This window comes from Parasteatoda tepidariorum, chromosome 4 (genome assembly GCF_043381705.1).
Source record: "Parasteatoda tepidariorum isolate YZ-2023 chromosome 4, CAS_Ptep_4.0, whole genome shotgun sequence".
NCBI classification, from domain to species: domain Eukaryota; kingdom Metazoa; phylum Arthropoda; class Arachnida; order Araneae; family Theridiidae; genus Parasteatoda; species Parasteatoda tepidariorum.
This window is the reverse complement of record NC_092207.1, coordinates 8,165,597-8,187,862: the sequence shown is the minus strand read 5'-3', so window position 1 is coordinate 8,187,862 and position 22,266 is coordinate 8,165,597. Positions and strand designations below refer to the sequence as shown.

The following is a 22,266-nucleotide window of genomic DNA, read 5'->3' as shown; positions in this document are numbered from 1 at the left end:
TATGCATTCTGCATACTTAAGGACAACAAAATAAATATTTCATAATCGTTAATAAAATTAATAACAATGTAAAAAATGTAACAAAAAATAAAGATTTGGAGCTAGTATTTAGTCGGTAAGCCTTTTGCGGCAATTACTGCTTCACATCTATGAGGCATCGAATCTACTAATCTTGACATCGCTCAGGAGGTATAGCTGCCCAGCCTTCTTGGACACATTTCCATAAACCACCTAAATTTTTTGGTTTTTGCTGTTTCACTTATTTATCCACATCTATCCACAGCATCTCGATCGTGCTTCTAAAAGGTGCATCTAAAACTTTTATTACAAACAATACCTTAAACAAAAGATTAATAACAGTTATGAATTTCTTAGCGGATAATGACTATCTATTAAAATTTTAATAACTTCCCATTTTACATGTATAATATTTTTTTTGGTCTTATTTCTTCCTAAATTCCACACTTTCAGTAAAATCTATTTTTTTTTNTCCACAGCATCTCGATCGGGTTGAGATCTGGTGATTGGGAAGGCCACTGCAAGACCTCAATTTTCTTGCTTGACAAGAAGGCCTTCGCAGTTTTGCTCGTGTGCTTTGGATCATAATCGGCTTGCATGATTGGTTTTCTTGAGAGAAGTTTCCTGTAATAAGGCAGAAAAACAGTCTTTATAATGTCCACATGCACATGCTGATCCATGATGCCTTCGATTTTGTGAATTGGACCACATCCTGAACGTGTCATTGCACCCCACACCAGCACCGAGCCGCCCCCACCTTTTACAGTTGATTTTGTACACCGTACATTAAATTCTCGAGTCGGTGACGACTCGACGCCTCACATAACTTTTGCCATCTGAGCCCATTCTGTTGAACTTCGATTCGTCTGTAAATATAACTCGATTCCAGTCAGCCGATGTCCAGTTTCGGTGTCTTTTTGCAAAAGCTAATCGAGCTGCTATATTCTTCTTTGACATCAACGGTTTTTTCCTACATACGCGACCCATAAGCCGAAACTCATTTAAACGCCGTTTGATGGTATTATTGCTTACGTGCTTGTCTGTTAATTCAGCGAATTCTTTTCTGATGTCCGTGGCGGCTTTGTGACGATCAGCTTCAGAAATTCGATGAATAATTCGATCTTCTCGTTCGGTAGTTTTGCGAGGACGTGGTTTTCGGGATGCTTTTTTAATACTTTTGGTCACTTGAATAGATTTCAATGCTTGGAAAACTGCTGTTTTTGATAATTTTAACCGCCTACCTATTTCTCTAATGCTTAAACCTTCTTTTCTCAGAGTATCTATTCAACATCTCTGTTCATTGCTATAAAATTTTTTCCTTTACTCATAATAATGTTGAAATTTGTACTAAAAAAAGAAAAAAACTATTAATATAATGTTTTAAAGCATCAAACAAAGATAATGTAGTCTATTACACTTACATTGATCGATAAATTGATTGCAATCATTCAATAACTCATGATTAGACGAACTGTCCTTAAGTATAAGAAAGTCAACAAAATACTATATTTTTTAAATAAACTTTTATGAAACACTTGTGAACACGAATGAATTATTTGAGGATTGAAGTTCAACTAAGGTAGAATTCGTCATTATAGATATCTTGATCAAAAAATAATATTCATCCAATATAATGACGCATTTATTTTGAAAACACAGTCCTTAAGTACGTGAGCGCCACTGTATTTCATCCACAAAGCCTATAGTTGATGGATGTGGAAGTCCATTGAGTGGACAATGGTCAACAAAACTAAATAAGTTATTTGTGAAAGCACAATAGGTGCAAAGATTGAAAGAATTCGTTCTCGTACGAGTAAGTGTAAGGATCTGTTGCTCATTCCACTTCGTATAGTGAAGAAGTTATCTGACAGAAAAAAAAGTAGATAAATGTGTAATTGAATGCAAAAATTTAATTAGTTTGGAACAAACGCCTGAGAACGAGGGTTCGCCGAAACGAGTGAATTCTTATATGTAGCTTTTAATGTTGCCGCTTTCAAAGATATGATAAGTGTCCAAGCAAATGTTCCTCCTAACAGACAGAGGTTAGCATATTCGATGAAGATAATAAATCAGTTGATTTATCAATGAAAGAAGAACTAGAAAATGCCACAATTATGTTAGATGGATAATCTGGTGCAAGCAGTCACTGTGAAGATTACACATTTGTTTCATGCTGTGGATTGCAATGGGAAAAAAAAAGCTGCTGAAGAAATAGCTAATAACGTTATTAGTGATTTTTGTTTCTTTGTGTGCTTCTGAACTGTTCATAATAGGGAAGCATCCCTAGCCGCTTACGACGATATTTCCTTGCATGGGATTCTATGCAGTTTTAATCCTGATGATGAGCCCTAACTCTCCTAGAAATTTTTCGCAATATTTATGCTACCCCCTGTTATGAATAACGTTTTTAAACTCGTACATTATGACAAAAAAAAATTTATTATTATTTTTTTTTTTTTTTAATGTAGCTTTAGAAGCCAAACTAATTTCATATTTGAAATCCTCACACTCGAATTGGGCAATAACAAGTATTTGTAGAAAAGCGACAAAAAATTTGTTCCACATTCTTATTCATAGTATGCACATTATTGAGCTAGCAAGCTTTTTAAACTATCGTTTTGAATTTAAATTATTCAACTTTTTTTTTCTTTCTGAAAGAGAGAGAAATAGAATTTTCTCTTATCATCACTGGAAATACATATATTGGGTAAGCGTGCTTATGTATTCCACCTTCACCTCTTCCTCATGACCCTCAGACATCGTGAACTTCATAATTTCCTTTGGCAGGAAACTGTTGCATCTCTTTTAATGGCTTTCTTCTAAACAATTTTCGCAGCAGACGATTATTGAAAAGATGCCAGATCAATAAGATGTATTATCGTTTGAGCATTCGATTGTTTCGTGTTTTGTCTGAATAATTGTTCAGTCTATGTTAACCAGCAAAGTATTGCATTTATTTGCGTTTTCAATTATTAAGGGATTATGTAATTAGCATTAAAATAATTAAATTTACCCACTATTTATTAGTTTCTTCAAAATCGTGTCATTTAAAACCATGTGTTTGCTTGAGTTACCTTGTACCAAATTGTGGAAACCCGTCGTTGTTCAAAAATTTATTCTTATTAAGAAGAATTTGAATAAAGAAATTACATACGAAGATTTATTAAAGCTTTTTGTGTTATATATATCTCAGCTTTCTAGTATTATTGTATTCAGAACGTAGACATAACATGCAGCATACACAAAAGGAAAGTCGATGATCTTTAAGTGAAGTTCCACTGGGTGTAGGTATCATTTAAATCAGCGGTTCTTAACCTATGGGTCGCGACCCAAATTTGGGTCGCGAAGCATATTTCTTGGGTCGCGCTGAGTCGAACCAAAAAAGTTACTAATACATCAAATAATAAGTAATACCAACGCCTCCCAGAAGAAGCCATTGTGGCTTACTCAGCCTAATTTTGACTTTTTTTGGGGTCGCGACATGAACATATTTCTCAAATTTGGGTCGCGGGTTAAAAAGGTTAAGAACCACTGATTTAAATAAACGAAAAGTTCGATGATTGAAGAATTTATTTTTTGTTGAATCTACTGGATGAATTATGAATTGCCATTAGTTGAAGAAGAATTTGACTGCTTATTTACCTACTGTCCATTTGAATGAGTTATTTGAAGTTATTCCATATTTTTGATGTACCCTCTAATTTCAAATACGATATTACATATCTTTAATGTACTGTTCCCCCTTCCCGACCGTTCAATCCTGGCGACTTAATAACATCGTTGCCGAGTGGAAGGATTAAAACAGGTCTTAGACCGGGAAGGAGGGTACAAAATTTATTAATTATTGGACAGCGAGCAGCCATGAAAGTGTACACGAAAAGTTGCGCTCCTCGGTTATATATTAGGGAAAATCTTGCAAAGTAAAATCCGTAAATGTCTCTATTTAGGGAAAAGAGGAAAATATTAGAAATTACTATTGGTTTATGAAATAGGTCGAGTGATTCCCACGAAGATTAAAGGGGGAAATGTCCTGCTTTTAATTAATGCATAGTTGAGCCAAAAATAGATTTAAGGACAGGATGTGAATTTAAAAGTGTGAGAAAGCATTTCGATTAGAATAATGAAATAAAAGAAAAGGATTTAACATAAAAAGATTAATTTGAGCTTTTTATGTTACATATATATATAAAACGGTTAATGTGAGTAGTCAGTTATTATTAATAATAACCAAATAAACTGGTTAAAGTGAATAATTTAAACGAGTTTATCACATTAACCGGTTATTATTAATTACAGCTAATGAAGTTGACCAAATATTCGGCAAAGTATTGTTTGGAAAGAGTTTTCTTAGGGGGGGGGGTGATTTTAATAGATTTTCTAAAGAATAATCTAAAATCGTATTTTTTACTGTACGTTATTAGAAATGGTTTTAACACAATTGTAAAGTGCTAAAACTTTTTAATTTTTGTTCTGAAAGACACTTAAAAAAGCGAAATTTGAAGAATTGAAACTAGATATTTTATACTGAAGCATGAGTTTTTTTTTTCTTCTAATGCTGATTTTTTTTTTCTTTTTTTAATTAAATTCAGACAAGTTAATTCATCGTTTTTTAACACTTTTTATTTTATAAATTGAGAACTTTTTTTTGTTTTCTTTCTTTTTCTGTTTTAACTAAAGCCAAGGACCGATAGAGGGACTTAAATGATAAAACGAAGCATGCTAACGGAGCGTTTCAAATAGACGTTATTCTTCAATAGTCACTTGTACGGTAATACATATAACTACTGTCGGACCTCTATTTAACGAAGTCACTAAATCCCGATAGTAATTTTGTTATATGGAAAATTCGTTAAATAGAAAATTACCTTATAAAATACTTAAGCAACACAAAACAGGTTTTAAATTCATAAAAGTTAGACATTATTAAAATAGCAATGGATGCACTTTTATCTCGTAAACTAGTATCTACTATTTATTTTATAAATCTTAGCCATAAAAGAAATCTGCGAGGAAAGCAAGAATAGAGCAAAACATTATCCAGTGTTACACTATCATGTTACGTTACTTTTTCAACTAAAAAAAGGCTAAATTTATGTATAAAATTATAGTTGCATTTATTATAAGAGTAATTTTAAACATACATTACCAAATGCGTTCTTAAGTTTAATTGCTACGGATAAAATCCCTTCATTTGAACAGAGTTTTTCGTTTGAAATGCAAACAAAAAGGGAATTTACTACTTTCTCTAAGATAATTTTTAGAGAAAACAGTAATGCATTTCATGAAGCAGTAGTAGTAGATTCGTAAAAGAAAGTTCGTTAAATAGAAGTCCGACTATTTTTGAACACTGTGATTCTCAACGTTAAAGTTACATTTCATGACTAAGAAAAAAATATTCTCTTTTTATTTTTTGATAAAATTTTTAACAACGTTTTTACTATGACAGCATTGTTAAAATAGCGTTTCTAATGAACGTTGTTCTTTATTAGTCACTTTTTTTTTCTGAAAATACGGCAATGTGAAAAAGTTCAATTACATTTTATAGAATTAAATCTATCGTTTAAAAATTGAGAACGATTTTTGTTTTGGTATCTATCAAGATTTTCTTTTTCGAAAAACTTAACGTTTTTACAGATGTTTTTATTATGACGCGGTAATTAAGAGGATCTCTATTAGACTTTAACCATCACCTTTTTCTAGAAAATATGGCAATTGGAAAGGTGAAACGTTCAGCTTTAAAAATTTTTTTCAAGAATTAAGATCGATTTTTATGTTTTGCTTCTGTATATAATCTTTGTTTTTATGATAGCGCTGCATTTTTAAAAGCTTTTTTGATAGACTCTATCTTTTTTTCTGTTTTATGGATAAATTATTTTTCGGAAAATATTATCTTTAGTTCTGTTTTAAGAATTAAGAGGATTTTTTTTTTTTTTTTTACTATATCTTTTTTTTTTCTTCAACTTCAAACCTTTTTTTTTTTACTATGTATCTTTTTTTTTTTCTTCAACTTTATTTATTTCAAATAGTTGTTAGTCAGTTTTTATTTATCTTAAATATTTTTAAGTATCTTCATATCTAATTAATTTAAATTATCCTATGAATTTTAATTATCCTATGAATGTTTTTTTCCATTTACCACATACCAGAAATACAGCTAAATTTTGATTATTTTTCAACAATGACTAAACTTGTTTCTTTAGAAAAATAACATTTATTATGACTCTTTTTTTATTTTGATCGAATATTCGGTATTCAGCCGATTTTTGTTTTGACCGAATATTCGATATTCGGCTATATCACTATAGTTTTAACATTTGAATGTTGTTTTCATTGAAGCGGTTGTTGATGTTGGGTGTATTGCCAGATTTCACCAATGAAGATGGTTTTTTTACTATTTCTTTTCTTTTTTTCTTCAACTTTACAACTTTAGTGTTTTTTTAAATAGTTGTTAATCAGTTTTTATTTTTCTTAATTATCCTATACATTTTGTAGTGTGTCTACCACTACAAAAATACAATTCCTGTTCACTAGTATATAAGACGTTTTAACGCGATGGAGTACCTTTTGATGGATGAACGTTGGCATTGTCTATGTCTATGTGACTCTATCCACAATGGTGACCAGGACGTGATGTGAACATGCCTACCTTGCCAGAAACTCCCACTTCGATCTGAGTACGCCTATCTTCTCAGTAACTCCCACTTCGATCTGAACACGCTTACTTCAATGGATGGTTCACATTGAACAGTTGACTTGCTACTTGTGACTGCGACATTGCCCTCCTCACGCTGTTGCTTCTCAGTCTCGTTCGCACACAACGTACAATATATACACTAGACTGCTAAAGGCAATATAAGAGCGACCGTGACCTTAATGTAGCTCTCACAATCAGCACTCAAAAAGTAAGGTGATCTTAATACAGCTCTCCCGACTTCTCACAAAACAACAATGACTCAACTAGTGATATTCGTTCATCGAATTCTATCACAGATATAATTCTGGTGGGGGAGTACTGTAATGTTTCTGCTACTACAAAAATACAATTCCAGTTCACTAGTATAAGAGACATGTTAACGCGATTTTACAAAAAGTAAGGTGATCTTAATACAGCTCTCCCGACTTCTCACAAAACAACAATGACTCAACTAGTGATATTCGTTCATCGAATTCTATCACAGATATAATTCTGGTGGGGGAGTACTGTAATGTTTCTGCTACTACAAAAATACAATTCCAGTTCACTAGTATAAGAGACATGTTAACGCGATTTTATTAGGGGTACCTTTTCATAGATGAAGGTTGGCATTGTCAATGTGACTCTCCCACAATTTCTATGAAATTTTTTTCCCTTTACCACCTACCAGAAGTACAGCTAAATTTTGATTATTTTTCAATAATGACTAAATTTATAATAAAGAAATATTTATTACTAACTTCTTTTTTTTTTTTTTTTTTTTAAAAGTTACTTTTCGGCCGCCGAATATTCGGTATTCTGTCGATTTTTTTAAAATTACCGAATATTCGGTATTTTACCGAATATTCAGTATTCGGCCATATTACTATAGTTTTAACATTTGAATGTTGTTTTCAGTGAAGCGGTTGTTGATGTTGGGTGTATCTCCAGATTCCACCAATGAAGATGGTTTGACTGCCCTACATCAGGTACTTTCTTTTAGTTTTTTTGTTGTTGCTGTTAAAGACATTCCAAAATCTAAAGTTTCTCTTTCAATGTTATAGTGCTGTATTGATGACAGTGAAGAAATGCTGAGGCTTCTCCTCGAATTTGGTGCCAACGAGAATGCAAAAGATAGCGAGCAATGGACTCCTCTTCATGCTGCTGCTACTTGCGGACATTTGCATATTGTGAAATATCTAATAACCAAGTAAGATCCCGTGTGCAGTCTTCTAAGAGACTTTGATATGAATCTTTATGCACTAATAGTAAGAGTGTAATAAAGCGCGAATAATAAAGCGATTCAAAATAATGAAGCACTAGAAAAATGCATTTTAAGATTTAAGCCTACTTTATATGCTGATCAAATATTCACTTCAACAGTGGTCGGAGAAACTATATTTTCTTTGTAGTTAACTACAACTACTTTATTATAATTGTAGTTAACAACCACAACTTTTTTTTTTGTAAATGTAGCGACTACAAACTATTTTCGAAATGTAGTCACTCACTACTTCTCTACTTTTACAAAGCAAACGTAACTGGAGAACTTAATTTTCACCAGTATTCAAAATGATTTTGAATGAAAAAATTGGCTTGGTTAAATATGAGGAGATATTAAGAAGTTTTAATACATATTTACGTGAAATAGTTCTTTATTCTATAGCACTTTTTACGAATTTGTTCTTTAAACTTTCAAACTCCATGCTTTTCATGACAGTGATTTAAGAAACGCTTGGAAATTATCTAATAACTAATATTTGTGATTTAAGTGATCAATGCTTTTTTATATATTCCAAGAAATCTAGGACTCTTATCTTAATGGTTTATACAGATGGTTTATACAGATGGTTTATACAGACGGTATTTTAAGTAAGGATATCAGACACAAAAACGAACTTTATAGTTCCTGTGAAATCGAATTTTAAAAAAGTCAAATATTTAAAATTCGATTTCTCAGGATCAATTCGACCGATTTCAGGGCCATTATTTTTCCAAAGTCATCTAAGACAGGGGTGTCAAACTCAAAAGCTAACTTGGGCCAAATCAACAATGCTTAACTTTAGGTGGGCCGCAAGGAAAAGAAAATCAATGTTCATAGAAACAAATATTTTTATTTTGAATAGCACATTGTAATAAGCATATATAAAGTTAAATTATTGTTTGATACTTCACATCTCTTCTCTGCTACTATCTTTCCTATTTCGGGAGAAAATTTTTTTACTTTCAAAATTTACCCAACATGAGCGTTATAAATACGGTTTCGGACAGGAAATTTATTTCCATTCATAACAGAAAATTATTGCTTGCACTGATAAGTACTTCCAAACATGGAAATAATTTCATATGCGAATTTTCGAGTATTTTCAAACCTTGCCGGTAAATATTTGTAAAATTCAGGCATAACCACTTCAATGAATTTTACCTTCGAATTTGAGTCTCACTGAATCTCAATCACTTCCATTTGCATAATACTGGAGTCTATATTTATTGAGAAAATCGACGAAAACAAACAAAATTTGTTTTCCGAGGAATTGAAATCTTTAAACCTTGTTTCAAATTCCGTTCTAAGATTCGAAATTTTTTTCTGCGTATTTTTGATATGATGCAGTATCCCTGGAATGGCAGGTGCCGCAAGCCAATTAGAATTTTACATTTTCGCGCGTACAATTTAAAATGATCCGTATAGTTTATAAATAAAGTATATTATAATTTCATATGCTAGTTTCCTTTCTAATTCACATTTCTAATTTATTTTTACTTTGCGTCGGACTGGGCCACAAAAATTTTGCGAGTTTGACTCCCCTGATCTAAGATAATAAAACAAACACACGCAAGTTTATATACTAACACAGTGATTCTCAACCTTTTTTTTGGTGCGGCACACTTTTAACGATTTCGAAATTTGACGGCACACAATGAAAAAAATTAGATTAAAAGTTGTTTAATTACCTATTTTACACTGTGTTAAATAGTTTGTGATAATAAGTAATATGTACTACAAAAGCACATTTATTAAGGGATTAATTATTTCTTTCGACCAATTTTTTATTAGTTAGTAACAGTTATTTTTTTGCTAGTTATTAATTGTTAGCCTTTTTTCTATAGTTATAAGCAGTTACTTTTTTTTAACATTAACTGTTATTTTTTAATGATTTCTTGTTAACTAGTTATTTTGCTAATTATTATTAGTTAGCTTAATTTTTGTTAGTTATCCTTCGTTAAATTGTTTTTTATATATTTGTTTTGTTAGTTATCCTTTGTTAATTTGTTTATTAATTGCATAGCTTACTTTAATGATTAGCTCCTAAAACCTTTTTTTAAAATTGTGTGTCATATACAATTTAAACGCTTCCATGTTATTTTAAGATTGTCAGAGACAAGACAATCGCCGACTAAGATGTTCACGCGTTCAAAGCGTGGAAAAATTACAAAAAGTATATATATATATATATAATTTTTATTGTAACATTTCTAATATTTGGCGGCACANTTATATTATAATTGATAGTTTCCTTTCTAATTCACATTTCTAATTTATTTTTACTTTGCGTCGGACTGGGCCACAAAAACGTTCTTCTCGGGCCGCGAGTTTGACACCCCTGATCTAAGATAATAAAACAAACACACGCAAGTTTATATACTAACACATTTTGTAGGCTCAAAGCTTTCTGAGGGATCGGCAAACAAAAAATGTTGTTTTAGATCACCATAAGCCAAAAAATTTAGCTATAAATTTTTAATTTTTTACAATTCTTTTTGTTATTATATCAGTAAACGCACAAAATTTCTTAAACCTAGATTAAATATTTACAAAAATATGGATATTTTTATATTAAAAAAATATCTCGCTTTTTTTTGCTATAACTTTAAAAATATTCGACAAAATTTTTGGAAAAATTTGAAATTAATTACATTGTTGAAAACTGTGTAACATGTAGGTAATTTAAGTAGTATTTTTATTCTGTGCTTGTGCAGAAAAAATGCAGCATTTTTTTAAATAATTTTATAATAAATCGTTTTGGCAACTAATGAAAAAAGTCTAATTTGAATATCTAAAAATAGCTTTTTTTACATATCTGTCTTTCATATGAAGTTTGATCATTATTTGATTGTACTATACTCTCACGACAGATTGTATACCAACTGAAATTTTGCATTAGTTTATAAATGGTTGAATTTTTTTCCTTCACTGCAGCACTGTGCCCCCCCCCCACATGTAACAATATTTTAATCTTTGTTTAATTGTGTATCCGGGGTTATATATATACTTTAATTGCGAGACAAGTATTATTAGTTTCTTTCCACTGTCTCTTACTTAATTAAAAATAAGGTAATGATTAAAATAATTGAATTGAATTCTTATTAAAGAGGAGCTGATTTATTGGCTGTGAATGCTGATGGAAATATGCCATATGACATCTGTGATGATGATTCAACCTTAGACTACATTGAAAATGAAATGGCCAAGAAAGGTAAGAAGAACAAAATTATATTGCCAAATATTTCTCTTGTCTCAATATTTTGTTAGTAATATCAATAAATATAATTTGAACCATGGTGGCTGAGGGAATAGAGCATTCACCTTCTAATGAGGTGAACCGGTTTCGAATCCCAGAGATGGCTGGTCGATACGAATCCGCATTCGGCTTGAACTGACCACTGTGCTGACGTAAAGTATCCTCAGTGGTAGACAGATCTTGGGTTAGAGTCCCCTTGCCTTCAGGCTAACCCTGGAAGGTTATCATGGTTTTCCTCTCCATGTAACGCAAATGCAGATTAAAGTTCTCCACAAAGGCAATTTTCACCCAATACTTGATCCAGGAGTTCACTTGTCTTCTGGATCGAGTTCAAAATTACAGGATTACGGAGTTTAACATTAGTGGCTGTAAAACCAAAATTGAGTCAGCTGTTCAAGGACAGTTATAAAATAATTTGATAAGAAAATAACTGAATTTGTGTTTGAGCATTATTTTCAATTTACAGATTTATTTGTGTTACAATTGTAATAGTAAATATTGCTTGATTAAAAAGAAAAGCTTTGTTGTAATTATTTTAATTTTCATTTATGAGTGCATTAAACTATATTTTCTTTATATGTAAACTTGTTTGTATGAGTAATAATGATACTGCCATTTGACCTTAAGAAAATCTGAATACTCCGAAATTTTATTTATAAGTTGTGTTATAATTATTTTATTATATTTTTATAATTTTATTATATGATTTTATTATAATTTTTTCATTAATTACTTTGTTAATAATTAGCATACACTTATTAAAAGTTCTAGCATTTAAGTAATAAAGTTTTTTCAATAATAATTTATTTTTTATGCTATTTTTTTCTGAAATTCTTTTTAGTCTTTATTTTTTTTATCTGCATGAAATAGTTTGCTTAATTGGAATTTGTTTCGAGTATGTCAGAAACTGTAGGACGTAAAAATATGAATAAAAGTATCAAAATTCCAATTAACTTCTAAATACAATTCTTTTAAAATACTTCTGGGTGCCAAATGCACTGAAAATAATATAAAAAATTCGAAAATGTACTAAAACTTGTCTTAATACTCATGTTTAGTTAATAAAAGTTGCTCAAACTCATTTATTACTTAGCCGTAATTGACTAACACATTAGTTATCTTAACTCTCCATCCATTGACTAACACATTAGTGCATTCAAAATGTATTTTTATATAAAGATTGTAACTTAATATGGAAAAATCTAATCATAAGATAAAAAAATTTTAATATTTTTCTGTGTACTATAATCTTACTTCAAAATATATTCCATTTTTTCTAAATGCATATTTTATGACAATATGTTTAGCTGAATCACATACATTTTTTGTTGCCATGGGTTATTGAATCTTAATTTTGTACACATAAATAATACAGATTCCATTTCACAATACTTTATTTTTTATCCATAGTTTTTGCTTCAATTATTTTTAATGAACTTTTACTTAGCTCATTTTATTTTGTGTTTAATAAGTTGCTTAGAATAAATATTCTCTGCTCATTGAAAAAAAATATCAGCCCATTTGTGATATATATATATATATATTATAATTAGCCTTTAATATTTGTTCTTATAGTAAAAGGTATAGACTAACTGAGCAATGAGCAGTATATTTTTTAATTAGCCTAAAGGCATCATTACAATAAACCTAAATATTATTAATTGATTAGAAAATATTGGATATTTTCCGATTAGCCAGATGCATGTAAATAATTTGGTTATGAAATCTGTATTTTTTAATCTAGGTATAACGCAAGAAATGATTGATCAAACACGAGCGGCAACCGAGAACCGCATGTTGGAAGACCTTAAATATTTAGTTTCTCAAGAGGAATCTCTAAATGCGAAGGACAAGAATGGTGCAAGTTTTGTGAGTGTGAACTTTAAATTATTAACTGCTCTGTTTACAAAATTTGTCCACTTTTGTTAGTTCTAGATTTGAACTGTTCTGAAAAACTGATGTAATTAACAAATTTTTGGCCAAATCTATAACCAATGTAATTACTTAGTTTTGGCCAAAGGTGCATAAATGCTCTATTTCAATTATTATTTTTTATTAACATTGTGACATATATTTTTTCTAATTTTATTTTTCTGTTATTTTTGAGAATTCTGAAAACATTAATAAATTATTAGCCCCGTGGCAGAATCACGGCGACATTGCCGCAGAATGTTACGGAGTTCTTGCAGAAATATTTTTCTTTTGAACAGTAAAAAAAAATTCTTTTCTTTTCTACAAAAATTTACATGTGATATTTGAATCTTGCATTTAGATTAATGTTTCGATTGTATTTTCGGCAGTTATTGATTTTGATTTTCAAGTGGATTTTAAATATCCCAATATATTTTAAACAATATGCAAAGTTCGAATCATGCATTTGAGTATTTACTTTTTAAGGCAATAATTATATCAAATTTTTGGCAGTTATTGCTATTGATTTCTCCGTAGATTTTAAATCCGATATTTTTTGTACGACATTATTTATTACTACAACCAAATCTCGAAATGAAACTCTTATCTGATTCGCGTGATTTTTTCAGCAATTACTACTATGCATTTCATGATTTTTATTTATTTTTTTATTGTGATGAGCATTTACAAAATGCAAAGTAGGAAATAATTTGTGTCCACCCCACCCCTACAAAANCAAAAATTTACATGTGATATTTGAATCTTGCATTTAGATTAATGTTTCGATTGTATTTTCGGCAGTTATTGATTTTGATTTTCAAGTGGATTTTAAATATCCCAATATATTTTAAACAATATGCAAAGTTCGAATCATGCATTTGAGTATTTACTTTTTAAGGCTATAATTCTATAAAATTTTTGGCAGTTATTGCTATTGATTTATCCGTAGTTTTTAAATCCGATATTTTTTGTACGATATTATTTATTATTATAACCAAATCTCGAAACGAAACTCTTATCTGATTCGCGTGATTTTTTCAGCAATTACTACTATGGATTTCATGATTTTTATTTATTTTTTTATTGTGATGAGCATTTACAAAATGCAAGGAAGGAAATAATTTGTGCCCCCCCCCATCAAAATGTGATAATATCTTCCATAATATTAGAATTAAAAATTATTACATGTTCAATTTTAAAAAAAATTATAAATTTTTTTTTTGTAAACAGCATTTTTGTTATTTTAAATTAGTAACATATATGTTTGTTATTATTAGAAGTATCTTGCAGGAAGATATTAGTGCTTGAGAGTTTTGTTGCAGATAGCTCGAAAAAATTCTGCCACATAAATTATTAGTAATTCAATTGTTGTAAAAATTTTCTGTTAAAACATTTTCAAAATATGTTAGTTTCTTTAACTTGAAATGGTTATTGACTTTATCAAAATGTGTAATTCTTCCACTTGAGATAAATCGTGTGTTTTTATGAGGGATTAAAGTTGCAAGTTCTATAAATGGAATAAAAATAAAACAAATTTCTTTAAAAAAATTAATGTTTTAACTAAATGATTTATTCATTGATTTGGCTAATGGTACGGTAAATGGTAGTAACCGTTTTACTTACTCAATTATTTCATGAACGAAACTTTTTTTGTGCCTTAATGAATGTGATTTAAACACGAAGAAAATAATACAACATTTATTAAAATGTCTATGCTTTGCCTAAATCTGGTTAGCATAAGCAAATTTCTGAAAATATTTATGTTTTGCAAATAAAGTTTCATCATAAATTTATTTTACAACTCTTTTCTGGCTCTTCAAGTAATCACAGAAGTTATGAGAGACCTAAAAATCCTCTTTCTTTCCGCCAGACTCATCAACTTACGTTTACTATGACATATCATTTACGATAACATTCTTCTTTGCAAAATTAAAGTTATTAAAAACGTTTATTATTGTATTTTATTAGATCGGTTTGTGCCCATTTTTCACAAGTTTAACAATTCAATTACATGGGTAGGCAATTCTCTGCTAGAGTTATAACAGTGAAAACAGGCTGTACTATAGAAAAATGGTTCTTGTCAGCATTCATATTTGTTTTTTCTCAGAATCAGCTTAACTCCCTTAATTTTCAAGTATTCAAATGTTTTAGCAGTGCTATCTAATATCAACAGATTATTTTGAAAAGTAAAATATTTTAGAAGTGCTAAATATTAACAGACATTTTTGAAAAATTTATTTTTTTAAGTAAAGTTAATTTCTCCAAGATTTATTTCCTCTAGTTAGATGTAAATTGTTTAGAATTAATTAGTTTTAAATATATTTAAATGCTTTAAAAATTCTGTGAAAAATATAAATTACTGAAAGCAGATATAACAATTCAATAACATAGATAATCAATTTTCTCCAAGAGTTATAACAGTGAAATTAGGCTGTGCTGTAGAAAAATGGCTCCTGTCTGCATTGATATTCGTTTTTTCTCTGAATCAGCTTTTGTGAAATTAAATCATTCCCTCGCTTGATTTTCAAGTATTAAAATATTTTAGCAGTGCTATCTATCATCAACAGTTAATTTTTCAAAATAATTTTTTTTTAAAGTAAAGTTCAATTTTTTCTAAGATTTATTTCCTTTTGAAGTAATTTGTTTGGTATTTATTAGTTTTAAATATATTTTAATTCTTATAAAAATTATGAGGAAAATATAAATTACTGAGTATATATGACTGAAATGTAAATTACTGCACATATTAATTCATTTTAAAAAAAAACTATCATCTAAATATAAATGCAATTTTAGAATAATTTAACTTGAAAAATATAGGAAATAAAATTAAAAAAATAATAAAAATATTTAAAATAATTTTACTGAGAAAAAAATTTCTACAGGAAAGAGTAAAATTTTGAGTGTGCTTTGCTTACTATGTGATCACTGCAGAATAATCTTATTATAGAATTCTTCTCTTATAACATCTGCATTCTGTATGATTTCTGACAGCATTTGTAATTGCTTTTTACTAGCTGCATATTGCTGCTGCCAATGGTTATCTATCTGCTATGGAGTTTCTTCTTGAAAACCATGCAACCATAGATATATGTGATGATGATCAGTGGCAACCCATACATGCAGCTGCCTGCTGGGGACATGTAAGTATAAGTTTATTGAACAAGTACATATTGAAAAAAAAAAATACATTTTTTTGTTGTTAAAGCTTATGTTACCAAACTATTAACAGATGTCTGTGCAATTATGCAAATTTCAAACAATGTTTTAGTCCAAAATTTTTTTTTGCAAATTAATTTTTTTCCTTCTTGTATTTTGAAGGGAAATGGGTTCATAGGACATTTATATGCAGTGATGATTTCTTAAATTACAGATAGAAAAATTGATAGAAAGACAAATATCTTTCTATGTTGATTCAATTCAATTTTTTCTGGAAAAAAAAAACAACTTAAAATTATTCCAAATGCTTTTGAATGGTTTAAATTCTATCATTATTAATATCTTCATTAAAAATTTACGTTTCCATTATTACATGCCATGATAATATTTATAAATCTATTTCATGTAAGATATATTATTTTACTAAATATATATATATATTTTTAAGCCTGATGCTATTGAAATGCTTGTGCAAGCTGGAGCTGATATTAATGCTAAAACAAAGAATGGAGAAACACCATATGGTAAATAATTCACCACCAACAATATTTTATAGAATTTTGTCTTACATTGAGTGCTTTGTGACTTTTTTTTTCTTCTGTATTTTTCTAAATTCATTATAGTCTTACAACATTGTACTTTCTTATTGGAAGAATAGTGTCACATAATATATTTATGAGTATAATTAAGATGAGATTATTTTTCATTGTTCCTTTGATTTAGGACTTATTTCGCTGTGATATTTTTTTAAGTAATATTTTTTTTCCTATTGCTAGTATATTTATGCATGAAATATATTTCATTTTGTTCAAACAAGTATGAAAATATAATAAACATTAACTAAGTGTTATTTGAAACTGATAGATTAGTTTAATTATTTTAATTAAAATATGTGATCATTACCTTATTTTTAAAAAGATAAAAAGCAGTTGAAAAATAAAGTTAAACAGCATACTTGTCTTGTAATTAAAAAACACATGAAAAATCAACACACACATATATATATATATATAAAACCTACAATAATGGAAGAGACACTTTCAGTTTTGTTTTGGACATTTTTTTAACTTTCTCAAAATACTTAGAAGTTTATGTAATTACTTCATTACTTCAGAAGTGTTTAGTTCTTAAGATTTTTCATATTTAGCACGAAAGAAAACGAGTATTTTTAAACACCCTATACCATAAATATGCTTGCAACTTGTATTGATTACCTTGGTTGTTATTTCCAATCACTGCCTGAAATTTCGTATACCTAGCTTAAATACTAATGTAGATTTCGACTCTTTTATGAGAAAAACTAATTTCTTTGTTTTATATTTTCTGACTATCATTGCTGAAATATTCAATAGAATTAAGCAAAACTTTTTGAGTAATTTTTAATTATTAACAAATCATTTTAAAATTGGAAAGAAAAAAAAATCAAACTGTGCATGCGCAAAAAAAAGAAAGAAAAAAAAAACATTTTCGAAAGGTTTTTCTACATTTTGTTCTGAATCTCATTTGAATCACATTGGGTCTAGAATATAGAAGTCCCCAAAAAAACAGGCGGTCCAAAAATTTTTAAACATTATGTGCATGGAAACATTATTTTGTTCTAATTTAGGGTTATAAAATAGCTAAATTGAAGCTATATTTTTGAACATCTATGAAGAAAAAAATATTTTATGGGTTTGCTTGATTAATTGCGTATCAAAACAAAATGTAATACTATTTTTAACATATGTAAATTAGAAGTTAGAGAAAGTATAAAATACAATGGAGAAAGGAAAAAGTCCATTAACAAGCCAAAAACACTTTGAACTAAGAACTATGTTTTTATAACAGAATAGAGTGCACCGCTCCTTATTGGCTATTGCTTGCCAACCCCCAAAACTGCTTTGCGATTTGAGGTAGTTTCGCTTGGACTTCGTTAATACTTTATCTTTTATTCTTACAGGGTGCTTAGTATTTTTAAAAAGTGTTTAAAGGTGCTTATTATTAATTTTCCATTTTTAAAAGTCCAATTTTTTTTTTCATTGGGTATTTGTAAAGAGAGCTTAAATTTCTCTTTTCCATAAAAACATTTTGTTTCTAATCATATTGATTGCTGTCATGAATTATGCAAAGAGATGGATTTTCACAATGTTCCATTCACTTTCTTTCAATCGCAATGCGTATGGATGATGCTTACCGGCATCATTCATATTAATCGAGGGACTTTTCTTTATTTTAACATTTATGAAATACGTATAGAAATCTTACATGATTCAGATTTGTTATTTTGAAATAATATGATTTTTTTCCTTTATCATTTAATTTTAAGTAATAATTGAAATTAAAAATTCAGTTTTCTCAGATTTGTTAAATATTGGGAATATACGGACCATGTAATAATTTAATATAATAATGTAAACAAAGAAAATATCTTTTTGTGCCTGATTTCCTAACTTAAAATACACTCTGCTTAATTTAATTAGCTTTTATTTTAAAATAGACTTTTGAAATTAGGGATGGCACAAAGCACAGTTTAGCTCTGAATACCTCTACTCATATTGAATTTTAGCATTGAATGTGCAATAAATATGTACAATATCATATTATACTTCATATGTTTTAATATTCTTAGTTTCATACAACATTTTCAGCTTACTATGTATAATCAAATGTAGTGAGGTTAATTAATCTTGTATATTATAAGATAATAAACATAGAAAACATTTTAACAATAAGTAACCTAGAAGGACTATGTCTGACTTTAATTATTTGCAATAAATATTATGACTTAAATTTTCCAGAATAAATATTATGACTTTAATTATCTGGAATAAATATTTATAGTTTAGTTCTTAGGTAGATGTACAAGCATCCTCCTCATAATATGGTTTTTAAAAGAAAGAAATAATAAATATTTAGCTTTTATTTATTTTTTGAAATTTCTTTGCATGTTTTACAATTTCAGGTCACTGTTGATGATCTTGATCAATGACAATTGGTTAAATTTTGTTGACAGATTAAGATATCTAAGAAAAAGACTTAATTATTTATACCTATAATTATTANTAGCTTTTATTTATTTTTTGAAATTTCTTTGCATGTTTTACAATTTCAGGTCACTGTTGATGATCTTGATCAATGACAATTGGTTAAATTTTGTTGAAAAGGACTTAATTATTTAAGATTATACTTAATTAAGATAAGGTTAAGATATTAATTAAGATTAATCTTAATTAATTAAGATATATTACTTAAGAAAAGGACTTAATTATTTATACCTATAATTATTAAATAAAATATAACTTTAAATGAAATACTGTAAGTTGACCAATTTTCGGCACATCTGCCCTAATAAATGAAAATAACATTATTTTTTTTCCTATTAAGTTTTAAAGCTAGAAATGTTTAAAGAGCAATTCATGCAATATTTTAATAACTTTATTTCAAAACAATCAAAATTATTCATGTAACTAAATACAATGTAATGTAACTTATTTATTTATTTGCTCTTTTCAAAGAAGTGGAATTTATTATGAATTGTTGTATGATTCTTAGTTCTAAGAGTTCGATACAAATGCACAAAAACTTTTTAGTTAAATGCCATACATTTCTATTATATTTTATTATAAGGTACAATTGTGCATAACTTAAAAGCAAAAGTTTTATATAATAATAATTGTAAAAAGGATGTTCTGAAAATAAATTGTTATAGGGAGAATCACTGCTCATAGGTGTGTACAGGATTTTTGCATGAGAGGGGAGGGGACACTATACTAAACATTTAAAGTAAAGTGCACAAAATTCAACAGCGAATGATCGATCTTTTCGAGGGTTGATGAGTAAAAGTGACCAGGGGGCATAGACGAATATAATTGGTATAAAGTTTAAAATATATTTAAGTATACAATCTATGGTTCTAAGCAAGGCCAAGGTGAACAATCGAATCTAATTCAAATCTTGAAGCTATATCTGAAATCAGCAGAACTGAGTAAACTGTTCCAGAGGTTGGCAAGCGACACGACGCAGATCACCCACTTTCTACATTGTTTTAAGGTCAAGTACCACTGTCCGGTATTCTGAACACTACTGTTTCCCTAATCGCATATTAAAATATTGAATATGTATTAAAATATCAACCAATGTATTAATATCGAATCGGACATCCTACAAAAAGACAGTGATTGCTAGCGTTCACCAGTAAAAGATATAAAAATAAAAGCCCATGTAAAGATTTATGAGGAAATGCAGCTAATCTCTGCAAGTGTACAAAAAAACAACCCAAGCAAACATTTAACGCAAACTTTTCTGTTTATTTCAAAAATAAATTGTTTTAATCTTATAAATATTTCAGCGATAAATTTGTTTTGTTAATGCATTTTTTTTCATTGCAGATTTAAAAATTCTTCTCAAACTGATATTATTTTATGAACTTTTACGTTAAAAAATTTTTTTTCATTATTTTATCTTCATCTTGATTGTTTAAAGTACAAGTTTATGCAAATTTTTCATGTTAAGTAATATTGCTTGGATTGAAATGAATTGTTATTTATGTAAATTGTTGTTAACGTACATTTGTTAGCAAAAATTTGTATCTTTCCAACATGTAATTAATTATACATGAAAGAGAATTAAGGTATTAGGTATTTCATACCTGCTATAAATTCATATGAAATAAAATAAAGAGGTAAAGAAATACTTGAAATTGTTATAATCATTTTTAAAAGCATACTTAATTGAGTTTTGAAATGAGTGAAATTGAATTAGTAATTTCAGTCATTGTTTTGAAATTTTTTAAAGTGATGTGATGATACGTTCTTTAACTGTATGAAACTTTATCAATACCATTTTTTGGCAAGCAACAAAAGTATTACTTTTAAAGTTTTTAATTATCTTAACTAAATTTCATTATAACAAGGTAAATATAATAGTAATCCAAAAGCCCAGACATGAAAAAGTTTCTCAGAATAACCAATACAATTGCCTCTAAAACAAATATTTTTAATTAAAAGAAATATTTTTACCTGTCAAATAATAGTTTGATTTTAAGCTACTTATTTATTCAACAATACTTAGAATAATGATACATTATCAGTTATTTATTAATAAAACTTAATTTATGCTTAATTTTGTCGAAAAAAAATGAATTTGTTTAAAGCTATTGCAGATAAATTGCAAAACAGATGATAATGACTAACACAGAGGAAAATTCTAAACAGAATGACCAGACCAAAAAAAAAAAAAATGTCAACACAGTTTTTATGTCTCTTTTAAGGTTAATATATCCATAATCCTAGAAATGAGATTACTTTGTTTGAGGCATAACTATAAATAGGAAAAAAATTGGTTATGTGGAGAGCTAATATTTTTAAATCTTATAGCGAGACAAAAAAAGTTGCAGGCAATAGGTAAAATAGAGGCAATTAAAGAAAGCTAAGAACATTTTCAAATGAATAAAATGTGGCAGGGGTGGAAAAAGCGTGAAAATCAAGGCAGAGAGGATTTTGTTTTATTACTTTTTTTAGTGAAGGTTAACAGAAAGGCAGTGGCAATAATTTTATTTTTGTTAAAAAATAGAAAGAGACTCAAATTGAAATGTAAAAAGAAATCTTAGTTTTTATTTTGCGCCTAATAAAATATTTAAAAAATTGTTGAGTTGAGCAAAACAATGAATTGCTTGGGGGAAAAAATCATCAGTAGTAAACAAAAAAAGCATGAAATTACCATGTGTTTTAATTCCCTGAATCCCTCTTTTTACCTCCATCTTGTTGCAGTCTAAAAAATATGGTCCCATCGTCTTCTCAGGACTTGCTTAGATCATTTTCTAATTTATTGAAAAAGTTTATTTTCTTAAGAATGCTTTGTAAAATTTACATTGCTAAAAAGTACTCAAGATTATTTCTGATTCTTTTCCGACAAGTGCAAGTTTTTAATCAGGGTATTGAAAAAAAATTTTCAATGATTTCAGCTAAAACACTTAGATCAAAATAAATAAACAATTTTTAAAAAAAA

At 28.6% G+C, this 22,266-nt stretch overlaps 1 protein-coding gene across 1 annotated transcript in view; it reads left to right on the top strand.

The window, feature by feature from the left end:
- LOC107439595 (protein phosphatase 1 regulatory subunit 16A) overlaps positions 1–22,266 on the top strand; it is a 34,700-nt gene that overhangs the window by 9,347 nt on the left and 3,087 nt on the right. Inside the window, exons 2-7 of the mRNA XM_043049949.2 lie at positions 7,610–7,680; positions 7,756–7,901; positions 11,063–11,166; positions 12,956–13,080; positions 16,140–16,265; positions 16,730–16,805. Of these exons, the coding sequence (XP_042905883.1) occupies positions 7,610–7,680; positions 7,756–7,901; positions 11,063–11,166; positions 12,956–13,080; positions 16,140–16,265; positions 16,730–16,805 (648 nt within the window). The remainder of the gene's footprint in view (positions 1–7,609; positions 7,681–7,755; positions 7,902–11,062; positions 11,167–12,955; positions 13,081–16,139; positions 16,266–16,729; positions 16,806–22,266) is intronic.